Source organism: Sciurus vulgaris (assembly GCF_902686455.1).
Source record: "Sciurus vulgaris genome assembly, chromosome: 4".
Taxonomy (NCBI): domain Eukaryota; kingdom Metazoa; phylum Chordata; class Mammalia; order Rodentia; family Sciuridae; genus Sciurus; species Sciurus vulgaris.
Window position 1 is genome coordinate 37,106,808 of NC_136464.1, and position 13,202 is coordinate 37,120,009.

Here is a 13,202-nt window from a genome sequence, read left to right on the forward strand (position 1 = left end):
TAAAAGGTTATTAGGAAACAGGTCTCAAAGTGTCACTTCACAGATTACTTATTAATTGCAAAGAGAAAAATAAACCTTTCCAAAAGAGATTTAGTCCCCTTAACCAAACGATCAAATTCAGCATAACCTAGAAACAACCTGATAGTAAATGACTTTTAATGTCATACGATGAAGAGGTACACAATTAAAACTGAAATCACACTCTTGCCTAAAACATTTATCCTGAATCTAATCATGAGAAAATAAAGAGACAATCCAAAATGCTTCGATCCTTAAAAACTGACCTGGACTTTTTCATGAAAAACAAAGAAAAGTAGGAGGACTGTTCTAGACTAAAAGAAATACAAAACACATGCCAAATAATGTTTTCAGGGAAGAAGATATGAGACATGTGGCGGATAATTGAAAACATTTTAATATAAATATCAGAGTATATTATTGAAAAAATAATGCCCTAAACTGGAAAATAGTAAGGCAATAATAAAATTTAGTTATTTGAAAACATAAATCTAAATGTCAAAATAATCAGTTAAGAAAGATAAAATTGGGGGCTGGGGCTGGGGCTCAGTGGCTGAGTGCTTGCTGAGCACATGTGAGGCACTGGTTTCAATCCTCAGCACTAACATAAAAGTAAGTAAATAAATAAATAAACAAATAAAAGTATTCTGTCCATCTACAAAAAAAAAATTTTTTTAAAGAAAGATAAAATTTTTGCCCCTATGAAGGAGGAATGGTAAATAGAAAACAGGGAAGGTGATGCCTGTTTTTTGTTTTGTTTTGTTTTGTTTTTTGTTTTTTGCAGCAAACACATAAGACTACTATTTGAATCTTTAAAATATGAGGACGTGCAACAGAAAAAAAGAGGCTATATTAATAGTATACACACAAACTAAAATTTATATTGTCTTATTTACTAATAAGTAAAAATCATAACTAATACGAACTGGTAAAGCCTAATAAATTTCAATGTGTAGCACCATAAAGCAGAGCATACATAAATTTTTGGTCATAGATTTGTATATAATGTGCTGTGATAATGAAATGGTTATTAATAAAGCAAGAAGAAATATTTTCCTAGTCCAAATGTGTCTTATTTATTCTGGCTTTTCCATGTTACTTTAAAAATTGCTCATTTTAAAACATTTTAAACATCATTATATCTAATGCTCTAATGGCAATCAATAAATGACTTACCTTATTTTTCAATTGTTATGTATTCATTTCTTTATAAAACAATGTGAACAATAGCCCTGATTGTCAAAACTGCTGCACTTTGCTTTCACTCCACATTATGCCCTTAAGCCCTTGATTGTATGTAGTATTAGTATGCTGGGGCATTAATAAAAATGTTCTCATTCCTGTTTAGTTCTCTATTTATCCTTTAACAATATTATCAATCTTTGAATAACTTACAAAGAACAAATATTCATAAGTAAGTAAAAAAAATTGCTTTCTTGTGTGCTCCTGATAAGCAAATTACATAAACAAAGGTTAACATGAGGTACAAAGTAAAAGTCACATAATTCACTATAATTTACAGTAAGTTTATCTGTTCTTTCAGTAATAGAAAAAAGCATATATTTAAAAACAGGAAAAAAACCAACTCACCTTTTTGCACTCATCTGTTCTTTTAGTTTACTGTACATTTCCAGAACTGCATTAAAAAATAACATTTTAGCTTTTAAAATGGAAAAAAGAGTATTTTGAGAGATTAAAATAATTAAAGCAGACAAGAATACATTATAAACTCAGTCTTCTCTACATTGAATTAGCTTAATATTTTCTAATAAATGTTATATGCTTCAAAGTAAATAAAAGTATTTTAATTTTCACATATATTGAACATTTTATCTATAAGAGATACATTGAACATTTTATATATGTGTGCACACACGTGTGTATAAAAACATATATACATTGAACTGGAACACTTGCATATGTTGACACCTATAATTGAGATATTAAGCTAGTAAAAATTATCCTATTCAGAAATATCTAATATTTCTTCCATGATCTGGAATTAGAAGTTTGGACTTTAGTTATTTGAGAACTAAGTTTTCTTTCTCAACTAAGATTCATTGATTCAGACACAACATACCAAACAAAATAACACAACTGTGTTATAATTAACCATACACAAACACTTATACCAAATCTATGAAGAGAGAAAAACATCACATGCTTACAGCAAAGAGTGAGTTACAATAAAGGTAGAACTAAATATAGCATATTGTGTGCATTATACATAGAAGTAATAAATTCCATCATTATATAAACTATAATGCACCAATAAATGGGATTGTATAATTCTGAAAAAAAAGAAAGAAAAGAAATAAACATAAGCATCTTTATTCATTTTATTCTTTCTATTAAGGCACAGAAATGCAATTATTCAATAAAATTGTCATAAGCTTCAAAAAAATGACATACTATAACCATGAAGGCTTTACTGAAACCATGTAAATAACCATTTAACTTTAGGAGAATTTCAAAGTATAAAGTAAGTCTGTAAATTACTATTGGCTCATCACACCAACTAATATTTTCCTAGACCCTAGGTAACATTTTTCTTTTCAGATATGCTACAGTCATATGGCTACACCCAGGGTTCTACAAGTTTACAAAAGATATTATTTACTTATCAAAAAAAAATCAGACCTGCAATGGTGGCTTACAGCGAGCCTCCCTAACTCTGGCCTCAAAGGACCCTCTGCCTCTATAGGCAATGTAATATTTCTCAAATTTTCCAACCAAAGTATCAGAGTGAACACATAACATGTGTCAGATCCTGCTGCAACAGTATAAACTGTTTTTTAAGTCTCTTGTTTCACCTCAATAATTCATACAAATTTCACACCTACCTCATTATTTTCACTTTGTTTCCATATAAAAATCATGCTTTCTTCAAAACTAATCAAATAAAACTAATCCACAGGAAAATACATTATTTATGCTATGTCTTATACCCTTTCATACTCCTCCAAAACCAAGGACTAGCTAGGCAATTGTACTGTAATTGATGACTTAGTTGTCTTAATTCACTTTAGATTGTAGGATCCTTCAAAAGGTACGAAAATGTCATTTTCAACTTTATAGTTCCATTACCTACCATAGCACCTGACACACACACAAAAAAAATATTTATGATTTGATATTTAGAAGGAAGGGACAGAGGAAAGGAGATATTGTATTTCACTGCATAATAGGTGGACCCTATTTTTTCAGTCCAAAAATTGGTTAATAATCTTTCACAGTATAATCTTTCCATGGACTAATTCTGTTTGTTATGCTGCTTAAAAGGTAAACGTAACAGGAATGTATTCGCCAGTGGTATATGGATGTGCCATTTGTCTTCTCCCACATGGAAAGCCATGAGCCTAGAATTCTCAGCACTTGTAAATTGTCAGTATATTTTGGAAGGCTGACTCAAGCTGGTTTAGAATGCTACAGTACTCATGTATTATAAATACATCTTATATGAGTAGCACTGAGGATAGTGTGTCAGATAACGAAATCAATGATAGCAGGCATAAAATTTTCGGATGCAAATGATTAAATTTTGTAAGTTTACACTTCACAACACTGTAGTAAATTTTCTCAAGTGTAATTATTTTGATTATTAATGCACAAATCAATAACAACTAATAAGTTAACTTCTTTTTTCAGACCAGAAAAATGTTTACTAAACTGGCTAAAGTGTCATGAAGAAATTCATGAAGAGTCAATTTGGACTATTCAATTTTAACACATATTCTCAAGTGTTCTGTGCAACCTAAAAATCTTGGACCAGAGACAGTTTAGTAATAAATGATTTGGAAGTAATACAAGCAACAATTTATTATTTTAAAAAACTTCACATAATGGTCACATCCCACTGTTTTGGAAAAAAAAATTGGCATAAAATCTGTAGCAATTATGCAATGAAATGTGGTCATTTTGGATGTTGCAATTCAGAACACAATATTTACATGAACTTATACATGCTGTCTGGCCTTAAAAGCAGACAGTAGCAATAACAAAAACTTAACCTCTACTTCCCCTTATTTCTCTAGTGTGAATAGCTCACTAGCAGAATAAGCTGAGTTCAGCTCTTTCTCATTCCATCAACACCCAATTTTTAGGCTTATTATCTAAATTAAAAAGGGACAACGCATAAATCTTAGAGGGTTGTTTTCATGGCTGTGACAATGTATCACACAGTGGCAAACATATTATTAAATATCATTATAAAGAAGTATGTTTCTCAACCCTGAAACCTAATAGTATAAGTAGGCATTTTATTTACTCAAAGTTAACGTGCAAATGTCTCTGGTCCATCAAAGATTAAATTTAGTAGGTGTTCACTGATTCCAAAAAAAGAAAAGCTATTGCCTTAAGTGATAAAGCTAACATAATTCCTTTAGCCAATAAAATCTGTCGACAGTTTTAACAATATAATTTGTATTCTAAGTTAAATTTACACCATATAAATATTATACAAAACATTCTATTCCCCTGGATATATAGGTTTAGGTTCCTTCCTAAAAATGAATAAATAAGTTGAATGGGACAATGAGACAAATTTAGTTTATAATATTAAGAAAAAAATGGCATATACCTGCTTCCTTTTGTTTGAACAGGATGGTTCCAACTTAAAGTATATTAAGTCCAGGTAAAGAAAATACTGGTTAGTTTCTTCAGAATTTATGTGATGTCCCAGTAATATCTGAGCCCTAACAGAGAGACCAGAAACTAAGTCTTTCTAAAATATAGGAGAAAAAGCAAGAAGGGAGAAATCCTAACACTTTTGATATTTTCTTACCTTATCAGCAAAATGAAATTGTGAGCAAAGCAAAACCAACCTGTTATGTGACAAACGGAAAATGATGGAAAACTAGAGGTAAGAAAATTAGGCAAATCAGGCAAAGAAAATGTAATCAAAGGGCTCTCGGCACGGGAAAGTATTCTGAGGGGAGAAAATCATGGACAGGGCAGGGGCTGGAGGGGACAGATGGCAAAGTAGGCAGAGAGGAAATGCAGAGCTAACAGTTGTTCTAGGACACTGGTGTAACAGATAATCAAACAAGGGCCTTATAAAAGAAGAAAATCATGGAAATTCAGGAAATAGAGTGAATAGGATAGGTAATCGAAGGCTTTCTTGGGAAGCAATCACCAAATAATCAAATTCCCATAATAAATAATGACTATATGCTATTATTAAATTTGTTTATAATATAACGTTTGACTTGGTAAAATCAAACTCACCTGGAAGACATAACTGCAATTTTTCTACTACAGTTGTAATATTCCTCTGCTGAATTCTACATCGAATAATATCTTCTGTTTGGACTATCACCTTAGAAAAGAAGAAATGTACATATTTTTAAACAAACAGTTAAATAACATCCACATACTGAGTATATTTTTTAAAAAAAAGTATCATTTTCTTACCTCTTTTCCAGCATCTTGAAACCTTCGGTTGGTATCAGTAACTTGCACCTTAAAAATAATTTCACCTTAGTTAGACAAATATGCATAAAACTGCCCTGATGTAACTGCTCACCCTTGTAATCAGATCATGCTTCATGAGAAACTTAGAACAAAGAAATGCAAATTCAAATTAACTCTACAGCTTGAACTTGAACTTTTGATTGAAAAGGGCTTTTGTTAACTTCAATTACTTATGACAGTTCTTTTTAACAGATTCTGTGGCAAACTTCTCAAATTTACTCAGGATTTTTGAACTTTACTTGCTTCTCTAAGTCTGTCAAACAATTCAAATCACTGACCCAATTGACCACTGGTCCCTTTTTGATAACTTCAATGAGGTCTATGTGCCATTCACTGTCTGTAGGAAATGGTGATTGCATTTTATGGTAATTAAACATTCATACTTTGCTGAATGCAAACACTGGGTGGTTGATTAACATCAAACACAGAAATCTCAATCCACAGCAACATTTTAATGCTGCAGGTGCAGGCAAAGCTCAACCTCAAATTTTCCCACATATTAAGTGACTCATTAGGTCATCATAGTAAGGAAGCACATTCTGGTTTATTAAAAATCTCATTAATTTCTGAACAAAGATGCTCAGTGACCTCATTGATGCTGTATTTGGTCTCTTGTTATCTGAATATCCTTTATATATAATACATAATAGTTTTCTAATCATAATCTTTGAATTGTCTGCTAAGCACTCTAAATGTAAAGAAAGATAAATAGGACAATTCTTATAACTAAGTATTTGATATTCTTACTGAATAAATCCAATCTCATTTAATAAATAATGTTTTTTGCAATATGACAGAAACTGTAGACCGTTTTTCTTTTAAAAATTATATATTGCTGCTATTTCCAAAGTTTCAATATAATTAAATAACTTTGAGAACAAAATTATTTATAGTAAGTTTTAAATTTACTACATAAGATAAATGAGGATATTTTAAAATAAATATTGTACTAATTATCATTTTAAAAATTCCAAAACTGCAAATAAGACCTTTCACTGTATGAATGTTTTGAATACATTTTCCTAGGTGGAAAAAAAATCCTATTAAGTCAATGTATTATTTGCTTTAGAAAAAAAGAGATTACTCCTGTCATTAGCATGAAAACCACCTTAACAGTATATAAAGAGCATTCCCAAATACATATACTAATTCACTTCCCGAAAACACATTTAATAATAACTTACAGATATGTACTATAATAGTTGAGTAATTAAAAAAAAAAAGAAAAACAAAATTTTAACATTATTTCCTACCTTCAGTTTTTCTGCATCAGTCCTTACTTTAAGGAGTTCTGTAATAGCATCTACAAAACCCTGATGATGAAAATTACACATCTTTTCAATTTCCTTGTCATGATTACGGATACAAGCATCTAACTTTTCCATGAACTTCTTGTGTGAATTTGGTTGGTCATCATACACCGACCTGTATATATATAAGAAAACTAAAATTAACTTCCCAGTTCACCAAAATTTATTCTGTATTAAGTCCAATCTTTGCAAAAACTGAAGATTAAGTCCAAATAAATAAATGTGTTAGATGGTATTGTCTCCAATAAAAATAAATTTGGTGAAAATATTTCATTTCTTTTGAACATAGTAATATTTAAAAGCCAGAAATCCTCTAAATATATCACTAGTTATCCAGAAGTAAAGATCTGAGGCTCAGAAGATAAGGGTCAAATATAAGTCTTATTGTACTAGGGCTCAAAAAAAAAAAAAAAAAAGGAATCTGTAAGTGAATAAGGAATGAATGAACAAGTCATTTATGGCATTTACTATGTTCTAAGTACTTTATATATTAACTATATTAAAGTACATTCTAAATACTTTATATATTAACTCTTTCATCCTCACACTAAGCCCATAAACTAGGTATAGTTATTATTCTTGTTTTACTAGATGTTACAGATTATGTAAATTCAACAATTTGCAAATGACAGCTAGAATATAAATCCTGGCAATCTAGCTCCACAGTTCATATTCTCAAGAACAAGGTCATACTGTAGATACCACAATATTCTCTAAACATGGCATCACATGCCTAATGTATCTCAGTTAGCACCTGTCACCAACGACAGGACATCCTACCCATCATTCACCATGCAGTAAAGAACTAACCTTGTCCCTGGCTCCTGAAATGGAAGACTTTGGAACTCCTTGCCTAAGTGTCTTTGTTTACTTGAAGGCCTTAACAGTGTGATTTATTGAGGGGGATTTGTCCTTTGAATTTCCTGAGGGGCTGAAGACTTAGGTCAGCAATGTAGACAGTCAGCAACATGGATGTCAGTCATGTTTACATGACCATACCCTAATAAACCTGGACATCAAGGCTTGAGTGAACTTCCCTGATCAGCCATTCTGAGTACTGCCACATATCACTGCTGGGAAAGGTGCCGTCTGCACAATTCCACTGGGAAAAAACAACTGAAAGTTCATACCTGACACTTTCCTATGCTTTGCCTTATGTACCTTTTCCACTGTTAATTTTAATCTATATTCCTTCTCCGTTAAAAAAAAAAAAGTTACATATATATATATATATATATAAAATATCTTTGCTATATTTGGTGAATCATTCTTGCTATATTCTATGAATCATTCCTGCACATTTTGAACCTGAGTGTAGACCTGGGGATATTCTGAAGTGTACTTTCCCATCTGTTGCCCATTGTTTGAGGTTCAGTGCAAGTGCCATGTTCTCCAACAGACCTTTGCCTATCATTTCTACTCAAAGTAATCCTTTCATCTGCAGGACAGGTAAATTTATAGTCCTTTACAATTCTCTGACAGGTAATCATGTATAACTGTATATCTAACTTAAATGTTTTATGGGTATGTCCCATATTTGGTTTCCCCAAATAAATCATAAGCTTCTTGAGGGCAGCCTCCACATCTCAGGTTTTAATGAGTATTAACTATAATACTACAAACACCAATATAGTAGAGTAATCATTAAGAATTTAGGTTCTTTAAGATGAGCTAGAATGAAGCTTTGATCTTGAACACTTGCTCTTTTCTACCTATATTACTCTCTTCATCTCATCTTGATTTGTAGCTTTAAATTCCATAAACATATTAACATCTCCCAAATTTGTATGACCAACCCTGACCTCTCCTCAAACTTCCAACTCAAGTCTCTCCAAACAGATATCTGATGAGCATCTCAGCTATATTAAAAATGAATTCCCAAGACCTGGAGTTGTAGCTCAATGGTACAGCACTTGCCTAGCATGTGGAGGCTCTGAGTTTGATTCTCACTATATATATATATATCCATATATCCATGAACAACTAAAAAATGTTTTTTTAAAAAATGAATTCCCAAACTTCTTTCCCCAAATCTTTTCTTCCCATAGTCGAGCTCATCTCAGCAAACTCCATTCTTCAATTGCTCAGGGGAAAAAAAGACACTTTGAAAGCATCTCTGACTAATCTCTTTGTCTCTCCCTCTTCCCCCTACTAATCTAGCAAACCTAACCACACCTCTCTATCTCCACTGGGTATCATCCTGGACTAAGCCAACAACTTTTCTCACCTAGGTTATTGATAATTACTTTCTAATTAGTCTGTGATTCTACCCTTGCTCCCCACTTCAGTATGTTTCCAATAGAGTAATCAGATGATGTCTAACAGAAATGAAACCGTTAAAACGTAAGTAAAATCCCATGTCTCTCTTCTGCTCAAAATCCTTTTTCTCTTACAATCCATAAGGTCCTACATAATTTTGCTACATGTTACTTCACTGGCCTCACATACTTCTAATTATTTTCATTTCACTTATTCCATGCCAGCAACATTGGACTCCTCATGATGTCTTAAACACATCAGGCATATTCTTCTCTAATATCTGCAAATGATGTTTCCTCTGTCTGGATCACATTTCTCATAAGTGGTTATCTCCCTCACCTCCTTTAAAGTCTTTTATCCTCTTTTTGGAGAGGCCTCTTCTGGCTACAACATCTACATTACACACAAACACATACACTATCCCCTTCTTTTTTTCTAACATAAATTCATACAGTATTGCTCTTACCACTACAGAATATATTGTTTCACCTTCTTATCTACTCATCTGTCTTCCCCATAGAAAGCAAATTACATGAAGACACAGAGTTTTTATATAATTTCTTCTGTTGAATCCCCAGCCACTAAAGGCAAAGAGTTTTTGTTTATTTTATTCCTTGTTGTATCCCTAGCTCTAGAACAGTATTTATCTAGTAGAAGATGCTCAATAAATAACTGATAAATGAATTGGATGGATGGAATCAGAAGTATATTTACTATGTTCAACTTCAGGTAAGGCATCTGACTTCTTTAAATATAAATATTCTCAATCATAAGATAGGAATAAAAATAGTACCTACAGCACAAGTAGAATTTAAAGTTAAAAACATAATACCATTGGGTTAGGGATATAGCTCAGTGATAGAGAGTTTGCCTAGCATGCACAAGGCCTGGAATTTAATCCCGAGCACCACCACCACACACACATACACACAAATATGTATATGTATATAAACACACACACACACATATATACACACACGCACACACATATATATATACACATACACACACATACACACACACACATATATACATACACACACACACACATATATATAAACATCCCCCAAAATGAAATAGATATATTTTAAAATACTTAAAATCTGTGTGAAGAAAATGATTGACAAAAAAACCCAAAGAACTAAATAAATTAAAAGATATTTCATGTTTAAGAATGGGACAATAATATTGTTACAATGTCATTTCTTCCCAAATTGATCTGTATGCTCAATGCAATCTCAATGAAAATCCCGGCAAACTATTTTGTAGGTATCAACAAACTAATCCCTAAGTTTATAGAGAACAGCAAAAAAACCCAGAATAGCCAACATGATAATGAAGAAAAACGAAGAGCTGATGACCCAATTCAAATTTACAATAAAGCTACAGTAATCAAGACAGTGTGGTATTGGTGAAGTGACAGACAAATGGATCAGTGGAACAGAATAGACAGCCCAGAAATAGGCACACATTAATATAGTCAATGCATTTTTTGTTTGTTTGCAATGCTGGGAATTGGGGCCTCAGACTTGCTACATAAGTACTCTACCACCGATTTACACACCCAGCCCAAGTCAACTGAATTTCAACAAAAGACCAAGGTAATACAATGGAGAAAAGATAGTCTTTTCAACAAATGGTGCTACTAACTCACATGCCAAACAGTGGATCTAGATACAGACCTTATACTTTGTACAAAAATTAACTCAAAATGGATCACCAACCTAAATGTAAAATTAAAAATTAAAAAATTCAATCAACAAATGGGCTAAGGAAATGAACAGATACTTCACAGAAGAATATCTACAAACAATCAACAGATATATGAAAAAATGTTCAACATCTCTAGTAAGAAGAGAAATGCAAATCAAAACTACCCTAAGATTTCATCTCACCCCAATTAGAATGGCAATTATTAAGAATACAAGCAACAATAGGTGTTGGCGAGGATGTGGGGAAAAAGGTACACTCATACATTGCTGGTGGGACTGCAAATTAGTGCAGCCACTCTGGAAAGCAGTGTGGAGATTCCTCAGAAAGCTTGGAATGGACCCTCCATTTGACCCAGCTATCCCACTCCTTGGCCTATACCCAAAGGACTTAAAATCAGCATACTACAGAGATACAGCCACATCAATGTTCATAGCTGCTCAATTCACAATAGTCAGATTGTGGAACCAACCTAGATGCCCTTCAGTTGATGAATGGATAAAGAAACTGTGGCATATATATACAATGGAATATTACTCCGCCATGACGAATGATAAAATTATGGCATTTGCAGGCAAATGGATGAAATTGGAGGATATCATGCTAAGTGAGATAAGCCAATCTCAAAAAACTAAAGGACGAATGATCTCGCTGATAAGCGGATGAGGACATATAATGGTGGGTAGGAGGAGTTAGCGTTAGGGTTAGGGTTAGGTTTAGGATTAGGGATAAGGAGGATGGTAAGAATGGAGGAAGGAAGGACTGTATAGAGGGAAAAGAGGGGTGGGAGGGGTGGGGGGGAAGGGAAAAAATAACAGAATGAATCAAACAACATTGCCCTAGTAAATTTATGATTTTTAATTAAAATTAAAAAATAAAAATAAAATAAATTTAAAAATAAAAAATTCTTAGAAGATAACATAAGAGAAAATCTAGATGACCGTGAGTTTGGCAATGATTTTTTAGATGTAACACCAAAGGTACAATTCATGAAACAAATAATTAATAAACTGGATGCCACTAAAATAAAAAATTTCTACTCTGTGAAAGAAACTGTCAAGAGAACAAAAAGAGAAGCAACAGACTGAGAAAAAAATTTTCAAACATATCTGAAAAAAGACTAATATGCAAAATATACAAATGGATCAGTGGAACAGAATAGACAGACCAGAATTCTTTTTTAATTTTTATTTTCAAAGAATTCTTAAAACAGTAAGAATATAACTTGATTTTAAAATGGGTCAAAGACCTTAACAGATACCTCTTTAAAAAAAATACAGATGACAAACATAAAAAAGATGTCCAATAGCATATGCTATCTGGGAAATGCGAACAACAATGGCACACCAGTACACACCTATTAGAGTGGCCAGAATCTAGAAAATTGAGAACGCTGAATGCTAGTGAGAATGTGGAATACTAGGAAATCTCACTCATTTATAACAGGAATGCAAAATGGTACAACCACTTTGACGACAGGTTGGCATTTTCATACAAAACCAAACATAAAAAATGTTTCTTCAATATTCTTACAATAGGATCCAACAATCATACTTCTTGGTACCTGTCCAAAGAAGGTGAAAATTATATTCACACAAAATCTCTATATAAATTTCAAACAGTTTATTCATAAGTGCCAAAACTTGGAAGTAACCAAGATGTCCCTGAGTAGGTAAATGGATAAATAAACTGGTTCATCCAGACAATTAACTGTTAGCACTAAAAACAAATGAGCTATCAAGTCACAAAAACAGATGGAGGAAACTTAAATGCATATTGCTAAGTGAAAAAAAGCAATCTGAAAAGGCTATATACAGTACAATTCCAACTATGGGACAGTCTGGAAAAGGCAAAACAATAGAAGCTGTAAAAAGATCAATGGGAAGAGAAGAATGAATGGTAAAGATTTTTAAGGTAGTGAAAACATTTTGTATGATATTATAATGATGGATACATGTCATATAATTGTCCCAATACACAAAATGTATACCACCAAGAGTGAACCATAATGTAAATTATGGACTTTGGATGATAATGATGTGCCAATGTAGGTCCATCAATTGAAACAAATGTACCACTTTGGTGAGGGATACTGATATTGGGGAAGTTCTGCACGAGTATAACTTCCTCCTAATTTTGCTGTAAACCTCAAACTTAAAGTCTTTTTTAAAATACTATCTATATCAGAGAGCTGTGACAAATTAGTAAACATGTAAATGTCTTAGCACAATAACTGATACACGGCACATGCGCAATATAAAATTGGCTACTAATTCTGTGTACACATAAGAGACTGCAAAATCCTTGTTAAATGAATGAACCAGAAGCTGAATAATTGAGTCCTAGCTACAATTATCAAGTAAATATAGCTAATTATCCATGCCAAGGGATCTGCCCACTACTAATACTTGACATTTGGATCTGGCCTTTTCT

At 32.5% G+C, this 13,202-nt stretch overlaps 1 protein-coding gene across 9 annotated transcripts in view; it reads right to left on the reverse strand.

Moving 5' to 3' along the window:
- EXOC6 (exocyst complex component 6) overlaps window positions 1-13,202 on the reverse strand; it is a 194,901-nt gene that overhangs the window by 136,373 nt on the left and 45,326 nt on the right. For 7 of the 9 annotated variants that reach the window (XM_079137555.1, XM_079137558.1, XM_079137556.1 and 4 more), the window contains exons 2-5: window positions 6,744-6,915; window positions 5,431-5,478; window positions 5,245-5,335; window positions 1,609-1,654 (exon numbers count right to left, since the gene is read on the reverse strand). In XM_079137555.1, coding sequence (XP_078993681.1) covers window positions 1,609-1,654; window positions 5,245-5,335; window positions 5,431-5,478; window positions 6,744-6,915 — 357 coding nt within the window. Of the gene's footprint in view, window positions 1-1,608; window positions 1,679-4,597; window positions 4,713-5,244; window positions 5,336-5,430; window positions 5,479-6,743; window positions 6,916-13,202 lie in introns of those variants that run through there. The other 2 variants (XM_079137562.1, XM_079137560.1) reach the window with 2 other exon arrangements.